We start from the raw sequence: 16,715 nt of genomic DNA on the forward strand, positions 1-16,715 counted from the left end.
AAAAATATTAAATACTTTATTTGGCAACAGTTGACCGCCATGTGGGTGTTTTTTTTAAGCCAACAGCATGCTAGGTAGTGCTAGGTATCAACAGCAGGAAGCTATAGCGAGCCGCCATTAGTCAATGTTGCTGCCATATCGCCAATAATTTGCAACTTGAAGCCTGCCCTGTTCATGCTCTATTTGACTAGCTCCACTAGCTTCAAACACTTCGGCACAAGCTTGCTGTTTGGTCTTGCCTTCCACTGAAAATTAATAGGCACCATCACTTTGTCACCAAGTGTGACCTTTTTCAAGACATACAGGGCATCTATAATCCCAATAGAGCTCGTGGGTGTTTTGCATGTAAGCAAAAAATAATATACATAATAAATCACTTGGAAATATGTTCCCAAATGTTATGCAATGCATTTGTTTATTTTTTTTGCTTATGTGCAAAGACGAAAAACACATGCAGAGGTAAGAGTGTGTGTATTGTCTTTCATAATGAATTGTACTCTGGGGCTGTAATTCCCTGCACCACATGAGAAAGATGGCATGGGTATGGTGGTGTCAAATCAAATCAAACTTTGTCACATGTGCCGAATAGAACAAGTGTAGACCTTAGAGCGAAACACTTACTTACAAGCCCTTAACCAACAGTACAGTTCAAGAAGAGTTAAGAAAATATTTACCAAATAAAATACAGTAAAAAATAATACAAAAACTAACACAATAACAAAACAATAATGAGGATAGATACAGGGGATACCGGTACCGAGTAAGTGTGTGGGGGTACAGGTTAGAGGTCATTTGTACATGTAGGTAAGGGTGAAGTCACTATGCATAGATGATAAACAGCTAGTAGCAGCAGTGTACAAAACAAATGGGGGGGGGTCAATGTAAATAGTCCAGTGGCCATTTGATTAATTGTTCAGCAGTCTTATGTCTTGGGGGTAGAAGCTGTTAGGGAGCCTTTTGGTCCTAGACTTGGCACTCCGTCACCGCTTGCCGTGCGGTAGCAGAGACTTGGGTGACTGGAGTGTCTGACAATTTATGAGCTTTCCTCTGACACCGCCTATTATATACAGTTGAAGTCCGAAGTTTACATACACTTAGGTTGGAGTGATTAAAACTAGTTTTTCAACCACTCCACGAATATATTGTTAACAAACTATAGTTTTGGCAAGTCAGTTAGGACATCGACTTTGTGCATGACACAAGACATTTTTTCCAACATTTGTTTACAGACAGATTATTTCACTTATATTTCACTTATAATTCACTGTATCACAATTCCAGTGAGTCAGATGGTTACAAGTTGACTGTGTATTTATCCAGCTTGGAAAATTCAAGAAAATTGCGTTTTGACTTTAAAGCTTCTGATAGGCTAATTGACATCATTTGAGTCAATTGGAGGTGTAAATGTGGATGTATTTAAAGGCCTACCTTCAAACTCAGTGCCTCTTTGCTTGACATCATGGGTAAATAAAAATAAATCAGCCAAGACCTCAGAAAAAAACTGTAGACCTCTACAATTCTGGTTCATCCTTGTGAGCAATGTCCAAACGCATGAAGGTGCCACGTTCATCTGTACAAACAATAGTACGCAAGTATAAACACCATGGGACCACGTAGTTGTCATACCGCTCAGGAAGGAGAAGCGTTATTTCTCCTAGAGATGAACGTACTTTGGTGCGAAAAGTGCAAATCAATCCCAGAAAAACAGCAAAGGACCTTGTGAAGATGCAGGAGGAAACAGGTACAAAAGTATCTATATCCACAGTAAAACGATTCCTATATCGACATAACCTGAAACGCCACTCGGCAAGGAAGAAGCCACTGCTCCAAAACCGCCATAAAAAAGTCAGACTATGGTTTGCAACTGCACATGGGGAAAAATATCGTACTTTTGGAGAAATGTCCTCTGTTCTGATGAAACAAAAATAGAACGGTTTGGCCAAAATGACCATTGTTATGTTTGGAGGAAAAGGGGGGAAGCTAGCAAGCCGAAGAACACCATCCCAACCTTGAAGCACGGGGGTGGCAGCATCATGTTGTGGGGGTGCTTTGCTGCAGGAGGGACTGGTGCACTTCAAATAATAAATGGCATCATGAGGATGGAAAATGATGTGGATATATTGATGCAACATCTCAAGACATCAGTCAGGAAGTTAAAGCTTGGTTGCAAATGGTCTTCCAAATGGACAATGACCCCAAGCATTCTTCCAAAGTTGTGGTAAAATGGCTTAAGGGCAACAAAGTCATGGTATTGGATTGGACATCACAAAGCCCTGACCTCAATCCTATAGAAAATGTGTGGGCAGAACTGAAAAAGTGTACACCAGCTCTGTCAGGAGAAATGGGCCAAAATTCACCCAACTTATTGTGGGAAGCTTGTGGAAGGCTACCCGAAATGTTTGATCCTAGTTAAACAATTTAAAGGCATTGCTACCAAATACTAATTGAGTGTATGTAAACTTCTGACCCACTGGGAATGTAATGAAAGAAATTACTATTATTCTGACATTCCACATTTTTACAACAAAATGGTGATCCTAACTGACCTAAGACAGGGAATTTTTACTAGTCAAATGCCGAGCAGTTTCCATACCAGGCGGTGACCCAACCGGTCAGGATGCTTTTTGAGGATCTGGGGTCCATGCCAAATCATTTCAGGTTTTGTCGTGCCCTCTTCACAACTGTCTTGGTGTGTTTGGACCATAATAGATCGTTGGTGATGTGGACACCAAAGGAACTTGAAACCTTCGACCCGCTCCACTACAGCCCCGTTGATGTTAATGGGGGCCTGTTCAGTCCACCATTTCCTGTTGCCCACGATCAGCTCCCTTGTCTTGCTCACATTGAGGGAGAGGTGTTTGTCCTGGCACCACACTGCCAATTCACTGACCTCCTCCCTATAGACTTACCACTGTTGTGTCGTCAGCAAACTTAATGATGGTGTTGGAGTCATGTTTGGCCACGCAGTCGTGGGTGAACAAGGAGTACAGGAGGGGACTAAGTACACACCCCTGAGGGGCCCCCGTGTTAAGGATCAGCATGGTAGACGTGTTGAGGCCAACCCTTACCACCTGGGGGTGGCCCGTCAGGGAGTCCAGGATCCAGTTGCAGAGGGGGTGTTTAGTCCCATGGACCTTAGCTTAGTGATGAGCTTCGTGGGCACTATGGTGTTGAACGCTGAGCTGTAGTCAATGAATAGCATTCTCACATAGGTGTTCCTTTTGTACGGGTGGGAAAGGGCAGTGTGGAGTGCGATTGAAATTGCGTCATCTGTGGATCTGTTGGGGCGGTATGCGAATTGGAGGATGCTGTTGATGTGACCCATGACCAACCTTACAAATCAATTAATGGCTACAGACGTGAGTGCTATGGGCCGGTAATCATTTAGGCAGGTTACTTTCGCTTCCTTGGGCACAGGGACTATGCTGGTCTGCTTGAAACATGTAGGTATTACAGACTCGGTCAGGGAGAGGTTGAAAATGTCAGTGAAGACACTTGCCAGTTGGTCCACGCATGCTTTCAGTACACGTCCTGGTAATCCATCTGGCCCCACGGCCTTGTGAATGTTTACCTGTTTAAAGGTCTTTCTCACATCGGCTACCGAGAGTTATCACAAAGTCATCCAGAACAGCTGGTGCTCTCGTGCATGCATCATTTTTGTGTCCCACTCCTTCAAAGCGGCAGCTCTAGCTTCTAGCTCGATGCAGAGCTCTAGCCTTTAGCTTGATGTAATCCATGGGTTCTGGTTGGGATATGTACATACGGTCACTGTGGGGATGATGTCTTCGATGCACTTATTGATGAAGCCGATGACTGAGGTGGTATACTCCTCAATGCCATTGGATGAATCCCGGAACATATTCCAGTCTGTGCTAGCAAAACAGTCTTGTGCGTAGCATCTGCGCCATCTGACAACTACCGTATTGAGCGAGTCACTGGTACTTCTGCTTTAGTTTTTGCTTGTAAGCAGGAATCAGGAGGACAGAATTATCGTCAGATTTGCCAAATGGAGGGCGTTGAAGAACTTTGTATGCATCTCTGTGTCTGGAGTAAAGGTGGTCTAGAGTTCCGCTTCTGGGTGAGCATTTTCTTGTTTGCTTATGGCCTTATAGAGTTGGTTGAGTATGCTCTTAGCGCCAGCATCGGTCTGTGGTGGTAAATAGACGTCTACGAATAATATAGATGAGAACTCTCTTGGTAGATAGTGTGGTCCACGGCTTATCATAAGGTACTCTACAATATTAGACATCACGCACCAGCTGTTATTGACAAAAAGACACCCCCCACACCCCTCGTCTTACCAGGCGTAGCTTCGCTGTTCTGCCAGTGCATTGAATATCCCTCCAACGCTATATTGTCCGTGTCGTCGTTCACCACGGCTCGGTGAAACATAGGATATTACAGTTCTAATTGTCCTGTTGGTAGGCTACCCGAAACCTAAAGGTCATCCATTTTATTTTCCAATGATTGCATGTTAGCAAGTACAATTGATGGCAATGGGAGTTTACTCGCTCGCCTACGTATTCTCAAAAGGCAGCCTTATCTGCGTCATCTTTTCCTCCGTCTTTTCTTCACACAAATTACATGGATCTGGGAGAGCAGTATATCTTTCCCGTCGGACTCGTTAAAGGAAAAAGCTTCTTCCAGTCCATGGTGAGTAATCCCAGTTCTGATATCCTTTTCGGGTCATAAGAGACGGTAGCAGCAACATTATGTACAAAATAAGTTAAAACAGAAATTACAAACAACGTAAAAAAACAAACAAAATAGAACAATTGATTATGGGCATGAAAAACGTCTGCCATCCTCTTCGGCGCCATTTTATCATGCATCTTTAATGCCCACATTGAGACATCACTATTTCAGAACACGGATCAGAGCCAATATAAGAGGGCTGGCTGGGGTCATAGAGGTTCGAATAAGCTACCTCCTAATAAAGAAGATAGATTAAAGCTTATTGACTGAGCTCTGCTGAGAAGGCTGGGGGCTGTAAGATCACCTGTGGTGACAGTGTTAACCCTCCTCTTTCATTCCCTCGGCATGCTAATAAGGGTTACGGGGGTACCTGCAGAGCTGGAGCCCACTCCCTGGTCCTCCTCTCCTCCCTCATCCCTCACTTCCTGCTTTATCTCCCTCGTCCTCGCAGTCTCCAGGCGACCCCGGACCTGGGCGATAAGGCGGGAGAACTCACTGTTATGCTGCTTCCCTGCAAGACAGAAGAGAAGGAGGGGTGAGAAACCAGAACAGGCACAAAGAGTACAGACATGCACATACACAATCTCACACCCAGGCAGATATATCCTGTTTCTGAACATTGCATAGCCGGAGACCTGCATTTCGAATCCATTTAACACTCAAAGAAAACCCCACATCCAAACACATAGAGAAACAAGTGTGGTTTAAGTCAGATAAATCAACACACCTATCATACAAACTTCCTCCTACGTATTTTCTTGTGACAGTGAATTCGGAAAGTAGCCTTATTCTAAAATGAATTACATTTTTTAAATAATCTTCGTCAATATACACACAATAACCCATAATGACAAAGCGAAAACAGGTTTTACGACATTTTTGCAAATGTATTAAAAATAAAAAACAGAAATAGCTCATTTACATAAGTATTCAGACCCTTTGATATGAGACTCAAAATTAAGCTCAGGTGCATCCTGTTTCCATTGATCATCCTTGATATGTTTCCACAACTTGAGTCCACCTATAGTAAATTCAATCGATTGGAAATCATTTGGAAAAGCACACACCTATCTATATAAGGTCCCACAGTTCACAGTGCATGTCAGAACAAAACCAAGCCTTGAGGTCAAAGGAATTGTCTGTAGAGCTCCGAGTCAGGATTGTGTCGAGGCACAGATCTGGGGAAGGGTACCAAAAAATGTCTGCAGCACTTAGATGAAAGAAGAGCTGGCCTAGAGCTGGCCACCCGGCCAAAATGAGTAATCAGGACAGAAGGGCCTTGGTCAGGGAGGGGACCAAGAACCCAATGGTCACTCTGACAGAGCTCCAGAGTTCCTCTGTGGAGATGGGAGAACCTTCCAGAAGGACAACCATCTCTGCAGCACTCCACCAATCAGGCCTTTATGGTAGAGTAGCCAGACGGACGCCATTCCAGAGCCCGGACTTGAGCCCGATTGAACATCTCTGGAGAGATCAGAAAATAGCTCTGAAGCGACGCTCCCATCCAACCTGACAGAGCTTGAGAGGATCTGCAGAGATGAATGGAAAAACAATTGAATACATTTTAGAATAAGGCTGTAATGTAACAAAATGTGGAAAAGGTCAACAGGTCTGAATACTTTCCGAATGCGCTGTATATCATAACTAGAGACATGCGCTCTGGAAGAGACACAATGTTAATGTAAGGTCCTGGTGGGAGTTAGAATATAGGGGCCCTCTCTGTGTACATTGTTCAGAACAGCCCAATATCCAGTTGCAGTGAAGGGGAAGGACAGTGTGTCATGGGAGGAGGTTTTTGTTTTGAATAGCAAAAGACAAAGACACTCAGGGTTTTACTAATATGATATTTCAACTGACGAGGGAGAACTCCATAAAAAGGCCTCTCCGAGAGCTTATCAGCCTACGCAGAGTCGGTCAAATGATAACTCAAATATCAAATCACAAGTTCGTGCTGGTGAAATAAACTCATCAAAACACTGGGCGATTTAGGCAGACAAAGCTAATGGATGAAGTTTGCAGAAGGGATTCAAGTAGAGGGCCAAAACAGATGGGTTCAGTTCAGCAGAACAAAAACATAAAATATGGGAACAAACTCCAGAGAATGTAAAACCAAGAGTATGGAATCGCAATTTCAGGGTTGTTATAGCGAAACAATGGATCTGAGAGAAACAAAAAGCACAAAATATTTATGCTCAGACATCATACCTGGTTCCAGATTGAACTGAAAGGACAGTGTTTCATTCCTGTGCATATTAAACTCCTCATAGCATACGTGTCATGTCAATACAACATAGGACCAAAGTAGTCCAGATCACACAGAGAACACACGCACCAGGACAGAATTGCATTACAACCGCCTGTGTAGTTAAGTGATTTCAACATGAGATTCCTTTACTCTGCTGTGCCTGTTATAGCCATGTTCTGCAGGACATTGTGTTCTCTCAGCTAGAGCACCGCTAACCTCCACTCTGGAGTCTGACTATATGACTAAAGCATATGGGTAGTAGTGACGGAGGACAAAATTGATACAGTTACATGTCGGGATATTATTTTTAAATAGGTACCCAATTTGTTTTCAGCACTTTTATTTCTCATGGCTCTCGTCCCTCTGCAGCAGAAATAAGGTGAGCAATATGTTTGGATCATGGAATCGCAATAAATATAGATTGTGAGGACCGTGATAATATCGTATCGTGAGGTCCTTGGCAATTCCTAGCCCTAAGGGATAGATCCTCTGGAATCTGCTCAAGATATTCTCATTCTGATCACTTTCACATCTTGTACTGTAAACCAGTATCTAAAATCACTCATAAATCCCCATGAGACAAGACCAGACATCAGAGTTCTCCCATTGTAAAACATTGTGGACAGATATTCAGCTTCTGAAAGCACTGGACCCTGGCTGCAGCTGCTTAGGCCATTCTTGCAGCACCAAACATTCCAGCAAGTCCGATGTTCAGAGTAAATTGAGATGTGTGTACGTGTGTACGTGTGTACGTGTGCATGCATGTGTGTGTGCCCCTGCATGATCCTGTTGCATGGTCCGCATTAGGCCTCCATTTCACACCTCGTTCTTCCCCGAACCCTGACTGAGCAGTACTGTTCTGTTTGCACATGTACTGTACAGTAAATTAGATTCACCAGATTCACCAAGCTGGGATATTCAGTGGCAGAACACTGATCAATTCTACCCGTTTCCTGCTGATAAGCAAGTACTTTACAAAGCAAGAACGAAGAGGGCTAACATTGTGTTTTGAATTCCGAGGTATAAGTATTTATTACAAAATACTTTTTTTTATTACTCAGATTAGGCCTACAAGACCAGTGGCTGAATCAGACTATTATTCTGAGGACTGTTTCTGACGTGGCTATGACAGGTTTCCACCTTGAAGAGTCTTGAGTGAGACCACTGAATGAAGGTCAAAGATCTTAAGTTTTATTGGAAGGTCACTGTGATCTGATTGCATGTAATATTTGAATATCTTTGGAGGAATGAAAACAGACTTCAGTATATTACACCACCCAGTTAGAGCAGCATTCAGAAAGGTGAATACACAAAATTCATGGGTTCATTATGGGTTCATTATGTCATGACTGTCCACGAGAATCCAAATAGGTCAGATCAGGTTTGCAATAAATAACTTCCCTCAGACACCTTCTCACCTGCAGAGGGGGGAGAAGGGAACTGGTGGGGATTAACCACTCACATCCTGTTGTAAATCAAGAAGAAATTAACATAATAAACCACAAAAGCGTTGACCTGCAGCTTTTGCGTTGACCTGCAGCTGACCTTTGAATCTCAACACGAGGTAGAGATGATAAACTCACCTCCCGGACAATCACTGGTATGGCTGATTAGCTATCCTAAGTAAAGTATCTTCAAAAGCTAATTTAAGTGGGACTATTCGACTACTCTGCTCAAACCATCATATTACACTACTCTCATCACCCCACTGGGAACCATCGACACGGCTGGCTAGCCTATCTTCAAAGAATCTGAAAGAGCTAATGGAAGGAAAATAAACTCTGTAGTTCTGTTCACGACTATACAAGTCACCTGACAACTACAGAGAAGAACAACAGTAGAAGACTTGTTGGAACCCTTTTGGTTGGACAATTAGAGCCTTTACAAGCGTGCCGGGGAAAAGGCACAACTTCCTTTCCCAGGTGAACCTGTCCACCGAGAGAGATCCGGCGAACAAAGGCATTTCACGTAAATAGATTCATGATTTCTAACTCCAAGCAGGCGGCAGTTCATGGGCAAAGTATGTGACTACTGTAAGAGAGAGTAGTTTCTAAATGTACCAAAGTTTAGTGTCTCTGTACCTCTCTCTCTCTCCATCACTTTTGTAACAAGCAGCCATAATGTTGTCAGTCTGCTAGGGACCTGTTTTAAACATAGTAAGTGTGTATTTTTATCCTGTGTTACCATTAATTAGCTAGTAAATAAATATTAAATCAATGTGTGTTGTACTGAATGATAAGTAAGGCTCAGGTTTTAGCAGATGCAAGGTTACAACTGTTTAGAATGATGATATGATACAAGGTTATAATTAATAAGTTGATTGTTTATAGACATAGAGTTTAATTCGGGAGATGGTAACTCTTTAAAGAACCGCTCTCGTGGTGCCCCAGATCCTAATGAGTTAAATGATACATGATTAATTTAATCTGGTAACAATGAACTTCTCTAGGGTAGGCAGCAGTATTTGGAATTTTGGATGAAAAGCATGCCCAAATTAAACTGCCTTCTACTTAGTAGATTTGGATAGAAAACACTCTAAAGTTTCCAAAACTGTTAAAATAATGTCTGAGTATAATAGAACTAATTTGGCAGGTGAAAACCTAAGAAATATCCATTCAGGAAGTTGGATTTTTTTGTTTGTTGTAGTTTTCTATTCAATGCCATTACAGTATTAATTGACTTAAGACTCCAATTGCAGTTCCTATGCCTTCCACTAGATGTCAACAGTATATAGAAATTGTTCAGGCTTGTATTCTGAAAAATGAGGGAGTAATAGCAGTCTGAATGAGTGGACCCTGCCGTGTCACAGAGCTCTTTCATGCGTGTGACCGAGAGAGTGCCTTTCTTGTTTACCTTTTATATTGACAACTTTACTGTCTGGTTGAAATATTATCGATTATTTTGGCTAAAAACAACCTGAGGATTGAATATAAACATCGTTTGACATGTTTCTATGAACTTCTCGGATACAATTTGGATTTTTTTTGTCTGCCTGTCGCGACTGCGTTTGAGCCTGAGGATTACTGAAGAAAACACGCAAACAAAATGGAGGTTTTCGGATATAAAGAGAGACTTTATCGAACAAAAGGAACATTTGTAAAATAAATTAATGTCTTCTGAGTGCAAACATATGAAGATCATCAAAGGTAAGTGATTAATTTCTGACTTGCATAACTCTTCTACTTGGCTGGTTACTGTTTATAATGATTTGTCTGCTGGGCTATGTTCTCAAATAATTGTAAGGTATGCTTTCGCCGTAAAGCATTTTTTAAATCTGACACCGTGGTTGGATTCACAAGAAGTTCATCTTTAAACCTATGTAAAATAGTATTTCTATATTTAAATTTGGCGCTCTACAAATCTCACCTGATGTTGGCCATGCTAGCGTCCCACATACCCTAGAGAGGTTAAACATAGTTAGTTGATTAGATAAATAACAGTCCTCAGATTCATTCTAAAGTGACTAGTCCTCAGATTCATTCTTGCGCCCGTGACTAATCTCGTTTTGGCCAGAGCTTTTCTTCTATTTACATGTCAATACAATACCTGCTCATAGCTATTTGTTGGGTTTGAAATCAAGACATGCTATATTTAATTCTGAAATTCATTTTAGTCTTTATGAAGCAAATTATAGTTTAACTGAATTAACTTCCATCACTTGTTTGTTTCGTAGACAGGGACATTCCATGTACAGAGTGAACTCTAATGCATGCAATGCCTGCTTTCAAAGTTTTGTGGTTAAAAAAAATGTGTTTCATATGCAGCCCCAGAACAACAAAGCACTTTTTTGGATTTTCAAGTCTAAGCTGTAATGAAGAAATTACAGTTGCATGGAAAAATATTGATCATTATCAAACCAGTAATTCACATCTAAACGAGCTGAAGACCTGGTATGGGACCTCTGTTGAAGTCCCATACTGCTGCCTTGCTTGCTCCTGTAGCTTAACTGACTCAAAGTGGAGTACATCCTTCTCAGTAGCAGGATGACTTTCTCCATGAAATGCCATGTTTGATGTGGATCCAATCACACAGTCACCTCGTTCTTTTGGCAAACCGTTAAGTATATCACACAGGGACCACCACTCTGTGCATGACGTGCGCAAATGTCACCATCCGCAACTGATAAAATGTCACAACGACCTGCCTCCAAACATGGGTTCAGCTGCACACAGAGAAAGAGAGAAAAAGGGAGCAGAGAAGAAAGAAGAGAAAATCATCATCTCCTTTCTCTGGCCTTATCGTCTCAGGCTTTGATCCAGCTCAGGTGAGCAGCTTTCACGAACAATATCAAAACAGATGTCCTTAAGGGTGAAACTTCCTTTTTACTACATGATGGCTAGATGGCAAATAGTTGTTAACATGAAACGATGGGTGTTTAATACTGTGCATGCATGGAGGCAGACGAGAGGGCTAAAGGTTAATTGCAATAAGCCCAAAATAAATGAGGGGTTTAATCTTTTTGAGGGGAAATCGCAGCATCTGGAAATCAGAAGGACAGAAAGAGAAGGTGTATGTAAGAACTGACAGAAAAAGGCAACAGATTTGTTCTAATACTGTATTAAACGTTTTGGTCTCTAATCTTAACATTTCAAGATGAAGTTCAATAAGAGAGGTAAAATTGCCTTAAAGTTTTTATGTTTTCTTTTGGGGTAGGTTAAAGGCCACCATTAGCCATAAGAGCATATGATTATAACGCACCAGCATAGAGCAATACATGTAATAAAGGAGTAATTCCAAAAAGAACATTGAATGCAGAGAGACATCCGAGTGAAAAATAGAATCATTGTTCCGTTATAAAATGTCGTCAACTGTCAGCAATTGCCTGGGCACAAATAAATGGCTTATTATGAATCACAGATGTTTGATGGAATGAGGAACATGTGCAGAGGAAAGTGGTGGTAACCTGGTTTCTTATCTAGCTATTCTTCTGTTGGGCATAGGCTGGATCCTGAAGCCAGCTGTCCTGGCAGAGGGTCAGGGTAATAATTAGGTAGATATGATGCTACACACTGTATACAGTGGGGTCCACAATGATTGAAACCATTGATAAAGATAAGCAAAAAGGACTGAATAAAATAGATTATTCAAGTACTGAGCTACGGGTAACTGCCAAAATAAAGAAAACACTTGAGTTAATGAGGGATACAAAGTATATTGAAAGAAAATGCTTCCACACAGGTGTGGTTCCTGACTTAATTAAGCAATGTATAAAAATGCCCAGTTTCCCATTATTTTGATTGCCATGCCTAGAAGAACATATCTCATTGACTTTGAAAGATGGATCTCAAAGGAGCATAGGGGGTTCAAAGTGTGTGTGCGCACCAGCCAGTCACCAGATCTCAACTCAATGAAACACTTATGGGAGATACTGAAGAGGTGCCCGAGACAGCGTTTTCCACCACCATCAAAAAAAAAAAAAATGGAATTTCTCGTGGAAGAATGGTGTCGCATCCCTCCAAGAGTTCCAGACACTTGTAGACTTTATGTCAAAGCGCATTGAAGCATACAATATACATTTGACCTTAAGAAAGGCCTCAGGACCAGTGGAAGCAAAATAACCCTATAACATCAACAATCCACTAACATGGAGAGTCATTTGTGAACATTTCTTTGAGCATACAATACAGGTCAGTATTTGAATAATTAATGTTATATACAGTCGTTTTTGTTCATCTTTATTAAGGGTGTCAATAATTTGGGACCCCACTGGGATGCTGGCCCATGTTGATGCAAATGCTTCCCAAAGTTGTGTAAAGTTGGGTGGATGTCCTTTGGGTGGTGGACCATTCTTGATACACATAGGAAACTGTTGAGCGTGAAAAACCCATCAGCGTTGCTGTTCTTGCCCCAAACCATAACCCATTCAAAAGCACTCAAAACTTGTGTCTTGCCCATTCACCATCAATGACACACATACAAAATCCATGTCTCAGTTGACTCAAGGCTTAAAAATCCTTCTTTAACCTGTCTCCTTCCCCTTCATTTACACTGATAGAAGTGGATTTAACAATTAACATCAATAAGGAATGATAGTTTTCATCTGGATTCACCTGGTCAGTCTGTCATGGAAAGAGCAGGTGTCCTGAATGTTTTGTATACTCTGTGTATATGAACAACAGTAAGATTTGATACACATTGATATTTTATCGTTTTTGTTAGTCATACTGCACAATTCCTTGTTTGTGTCATTTTGAAGTTCCTGTATTCCGTTTATGCACGCCCAACGATTTACTGCGAAAGAATACAATGCGATTATCTGAGAACAAAGCCCCATAAAAAAAAATATATTTCAACCAGCACAGGCGTAACAACATCACAAATTGCAATAAAATAAATAATTTACCTTTGATGATCTTCCTCTGTTTGCAATCCCAATGCACATTGTTACACAATGAATGGTCTTTTGTTTGATAAAATCCATTTTTATAGCCTAACACGAAACATTTTGTGAACCGCTTGTGTAGTGAATTCCGTCTCATTCCATTTTCGACGACACATTCGATGTAAATACACACACTAAACGTGACTTTTCTAGTCATGTTTGGTTTCATTGCAATCAACTGGTTTGTTTGTAACACAACCAAACCTGATGGGTCATTTCGCGGGACGTATTGACTGAAAGAAACCGATTTGAAGACAACAAGTAATGCCATCATTGTGCACCAACGATATGACCGCTGTTTCGTTGATTGACTGTATTTTAACCCAATGACCACTGATCGTCTTGAAATCTAGCTGGGTCGATAGCCAATGAGCTGAGGTAAACGGCAATATTTAATGTTTATGTGTTGGAAGACCAACCCATGTAGTAAACTCCGGCGTAAAGAGGGTCATTCGTCATTGAAGATTCATACCGGAAGGAGCCACGCATGTTACACAGAGCATTGTTTTGGTAAAGCGCATCTTCAGTTGTTTATATATCAATCACTATGGCGACTAAGTCAGGGAAAGCTACATCTAAGTCTAGATATACAGATGTACACACAATTTTTGTTGCCCAGCAACAGCCCCAAAACATCACTGCTCTAGAGGAGATCTGCATGGAGGAATGGGCCAAAATACCAGCAACAGTGTGTGAAAACCCTATGAACGACTTATTGAGATAAACTTTTGTTATTGACCAAATACTTATTTTACACCATAATTTGCAAATAAATTCATAAAAATCCTACAATGTGAATTTCTGGATTTCCTTCTTCTCATTTTGTCTGTCATAGTTGAAGTGTACCTATGATGAAAATTACAGGCCTCTCTCATCTTTTGAAGTGGGAGAACTTGCACAATTGGTGGCTGACTACATACTTTTTTGCCCCACTGTATATCTGTTTATTATACCTGTTGATACAGGGCTCATATGTGAAACTATTCTAACTGAACTTTTTCTTTCACAGTGACACTGACTCCGAATGGGAGCCCCCAGTGCCAAGGTGTCCATCCCCCACTGAAGCCGGTCATCCAGCTCATGCCCCAAGTGGTGTTCATCTGCCAAATTTATTTCTGCAGGCATGGATGTGCCTCAGGGCCAAAAGGGCACAGCATGGAGGCGTCGCTGTATTCTTTGCAAAATGAAGTCCCCAATCACCTGCACCACATGCTTGGTGACTCTCTGCTTTACAGCAGAAAGAGACTGCTATGGCACCTGGCATCAGCAGCACAATATTTTGTAAAGGACTGAGGGTCTTCCAAAAATTGAAAGTGTTATTTTGTAAATGTATATATATTTTTCATGTTTTTTCTCCATTTTCTTTTTGGGGGGGGGGGGGGTGTTAGAATACCATTTTGGTATTCTGTATATAGTTATTCCATTCAAAATGTATAACTTCACCAATTTGGCCACTTGGGTACATTTGGGCTACTTGTGTGGGACACCTGGGTGACTTCATGATAAATGTCATGTAGCACACTCATTTTGGAAGTTATCCTTCTGAACCTTTGCACAAGTACTGTTGCCCTCTTATGTTTTTCACTGAAATTGTCCTCATCATCCTATCTGAATGTTTGTTTTGTCTTGTTCATTTTAAAGATGATACAACAATAAAAATGAAAAAACATGTTTTTTTCATTGTATTATCTAAACCAGATCTATTGTGTTATATTCTCCTACATTCAATTCACATTTACACAAACTTGTGTGAGAGTGTTTTCTTTCAAATGAAACCAAGAATATGCATATCCTTGGTCCTGGGCCTGAGCTACAGGCAGTTAGATTTGGGCATGTCTTCAGGCGGAAATTGAAAAAAGTAGGGGGGAAGCTGTAAGAGGTTTTAAGCTCTGCCAGCCCAACAACATCCAGTGAAGCACCAAATGCAATCTTCTGTACTGAGAGCTGTCAAAACACAGTAAACACGTAATGTCTTTCTACACCCATTACCTTCAAGACCTGAACGATGTTCATCGTATTGTGAGAGGATCAGCTGTTGCTTAAAAAAAGAGATTTAAGCTGTACATATTGAGTTACATCAACAACTACTAGAGTGAGTATTCACAACTAGCTAGCTGCAAGCTCCATCTCTGCTTGACTAATATTTGCAATGTATCTCGCTAGCTATACTTTACATCATATTCTTGTTTAAGACTTCCCATTTGTTTTTGGGTCAGTTCCCCTTGATTTTGACAGTCAGTCATATTTTCTAAAATGATAAGTTGTTTTATTTGTATTTCTCAGTTTCCAGCAAGGCTCTTGTGACAAGAGATTAGCGTGAGGGCAACTTGTTACAGATCAATGAGGAAATCCGAGAAGCAACACAGTTTGAGAGTAGGATGAATGAATATAGCAAGCACAAGCTTTACTGCTCTGGTTGTTATAAACAAGTTCCTGGGGATTCATAAAAGTGTCTAAAAATAATGGCATGGTGAGGATACTTGGAAATTGATTAGCTAGATAGTGTTGCCAGCATAGTACACTTCAACAGTCATATTGTAAATAATTAATTAAAAGTGTGAATTTAGGTTATGCTCCCCTGAAACTATACAGAACAAAAATAGAAACGCAAAATGTAAAGTGTTGGCCCCATGTTTTGTGAGCTGAAAATAAATCCCAGAAATGTTCCATATGCACAAATAGCTTATTTCTCTCAAATGTTGTGCACAAATATGTTTACATCCCTATTAGTGAACATTTCTCCTTTGCCATTATAATCCATCCACCTGACAGGTGTCGCATATAAAGAAGCTGATTAAACAGCATGATCATTACACAAGTGCACCTTGTGCTGGGGACAATAGGCCACTCTAAAATGCGTAGTTTTGTCACAAACACAATGGCACAGATGTGTCAACTTTGAGAAAGAGTGCAATTGGCATGCTGACTGCAGAAATGTCCACCAGAGCTGTTGCCAGAGAATTGAATGTTCATTTATCTACCATAAGCCACCTCCAACGTCGTTTTACAGAATTCCAACTGGACTAAATAACGCAGACCATGTGTAACTGCGCTAGGACCTCTACATCCGGCTACTTCACCTGGGGAATCATCGGAGACCAGCCACCCGTACAGCTGATGAAACTAAGGAGTATTTTTGTCTGTAATAAAGCCCTTTTGTGGGGAAAAACTCATTCTGATTGGCTGCGCCCCTGCCCAGTCATGAGAAATCTGTAGATTAGGGCCTAATGAATGTATTTTAATTGACTGATTTCATTATATGAACTGTAACTCAGTAAAATCTTGAAATTGTTGCACGTTGCATTTATATTTTTGTTCAATATATTTTTTCTTTGAATTGCCAGACTTTCTAATATTCTTGGTTTGTTGACCTACATTTGAACAGCACTGTTA

General features: G+C 41.0%; 1 protein-coding gene across 2 annotated transcripts in view; it reads right to left on the minus strand.

The window, feature by feature from the left end:
- The window catches only part of LOC109891181 (E3 ubiquitin-protein ligase RAD18), a 101,339-nt gene that overhangs the window by 39,748 nt on the left and 44,876 nt on the right, over positions 1-16,715 (minus strand). For both annotated transcript variants that reach the window (XM_020483520.2, XM_020483519.2), the window contains exon 10: positions 5,066-5,206. In XM_020483520.2, coding sequence (XP_020339109.1) covers positions 5,066-5,206 — 141 coding nt within the window. The remainder of the gene's footprint in view (positions 1-5,065; positions 5,207-16,715) is intronic.

The sequence above is a fragment of the Oncorhynchus kisutch genome, linkage group LG5 (assembly GCF_002021735.2).
Source record: "Oncorhynchus kisutch isolate 150728-3 linkage group LG5, Okis_V2, whole genome shotgun sequence".
Lineage (NCBI taxonomy): Eukaryota > Metazoa > Chordata > Actinopteri > Salmoniformes > Salmonidae > Oncorhynchus > Oncorhynchus kisutch.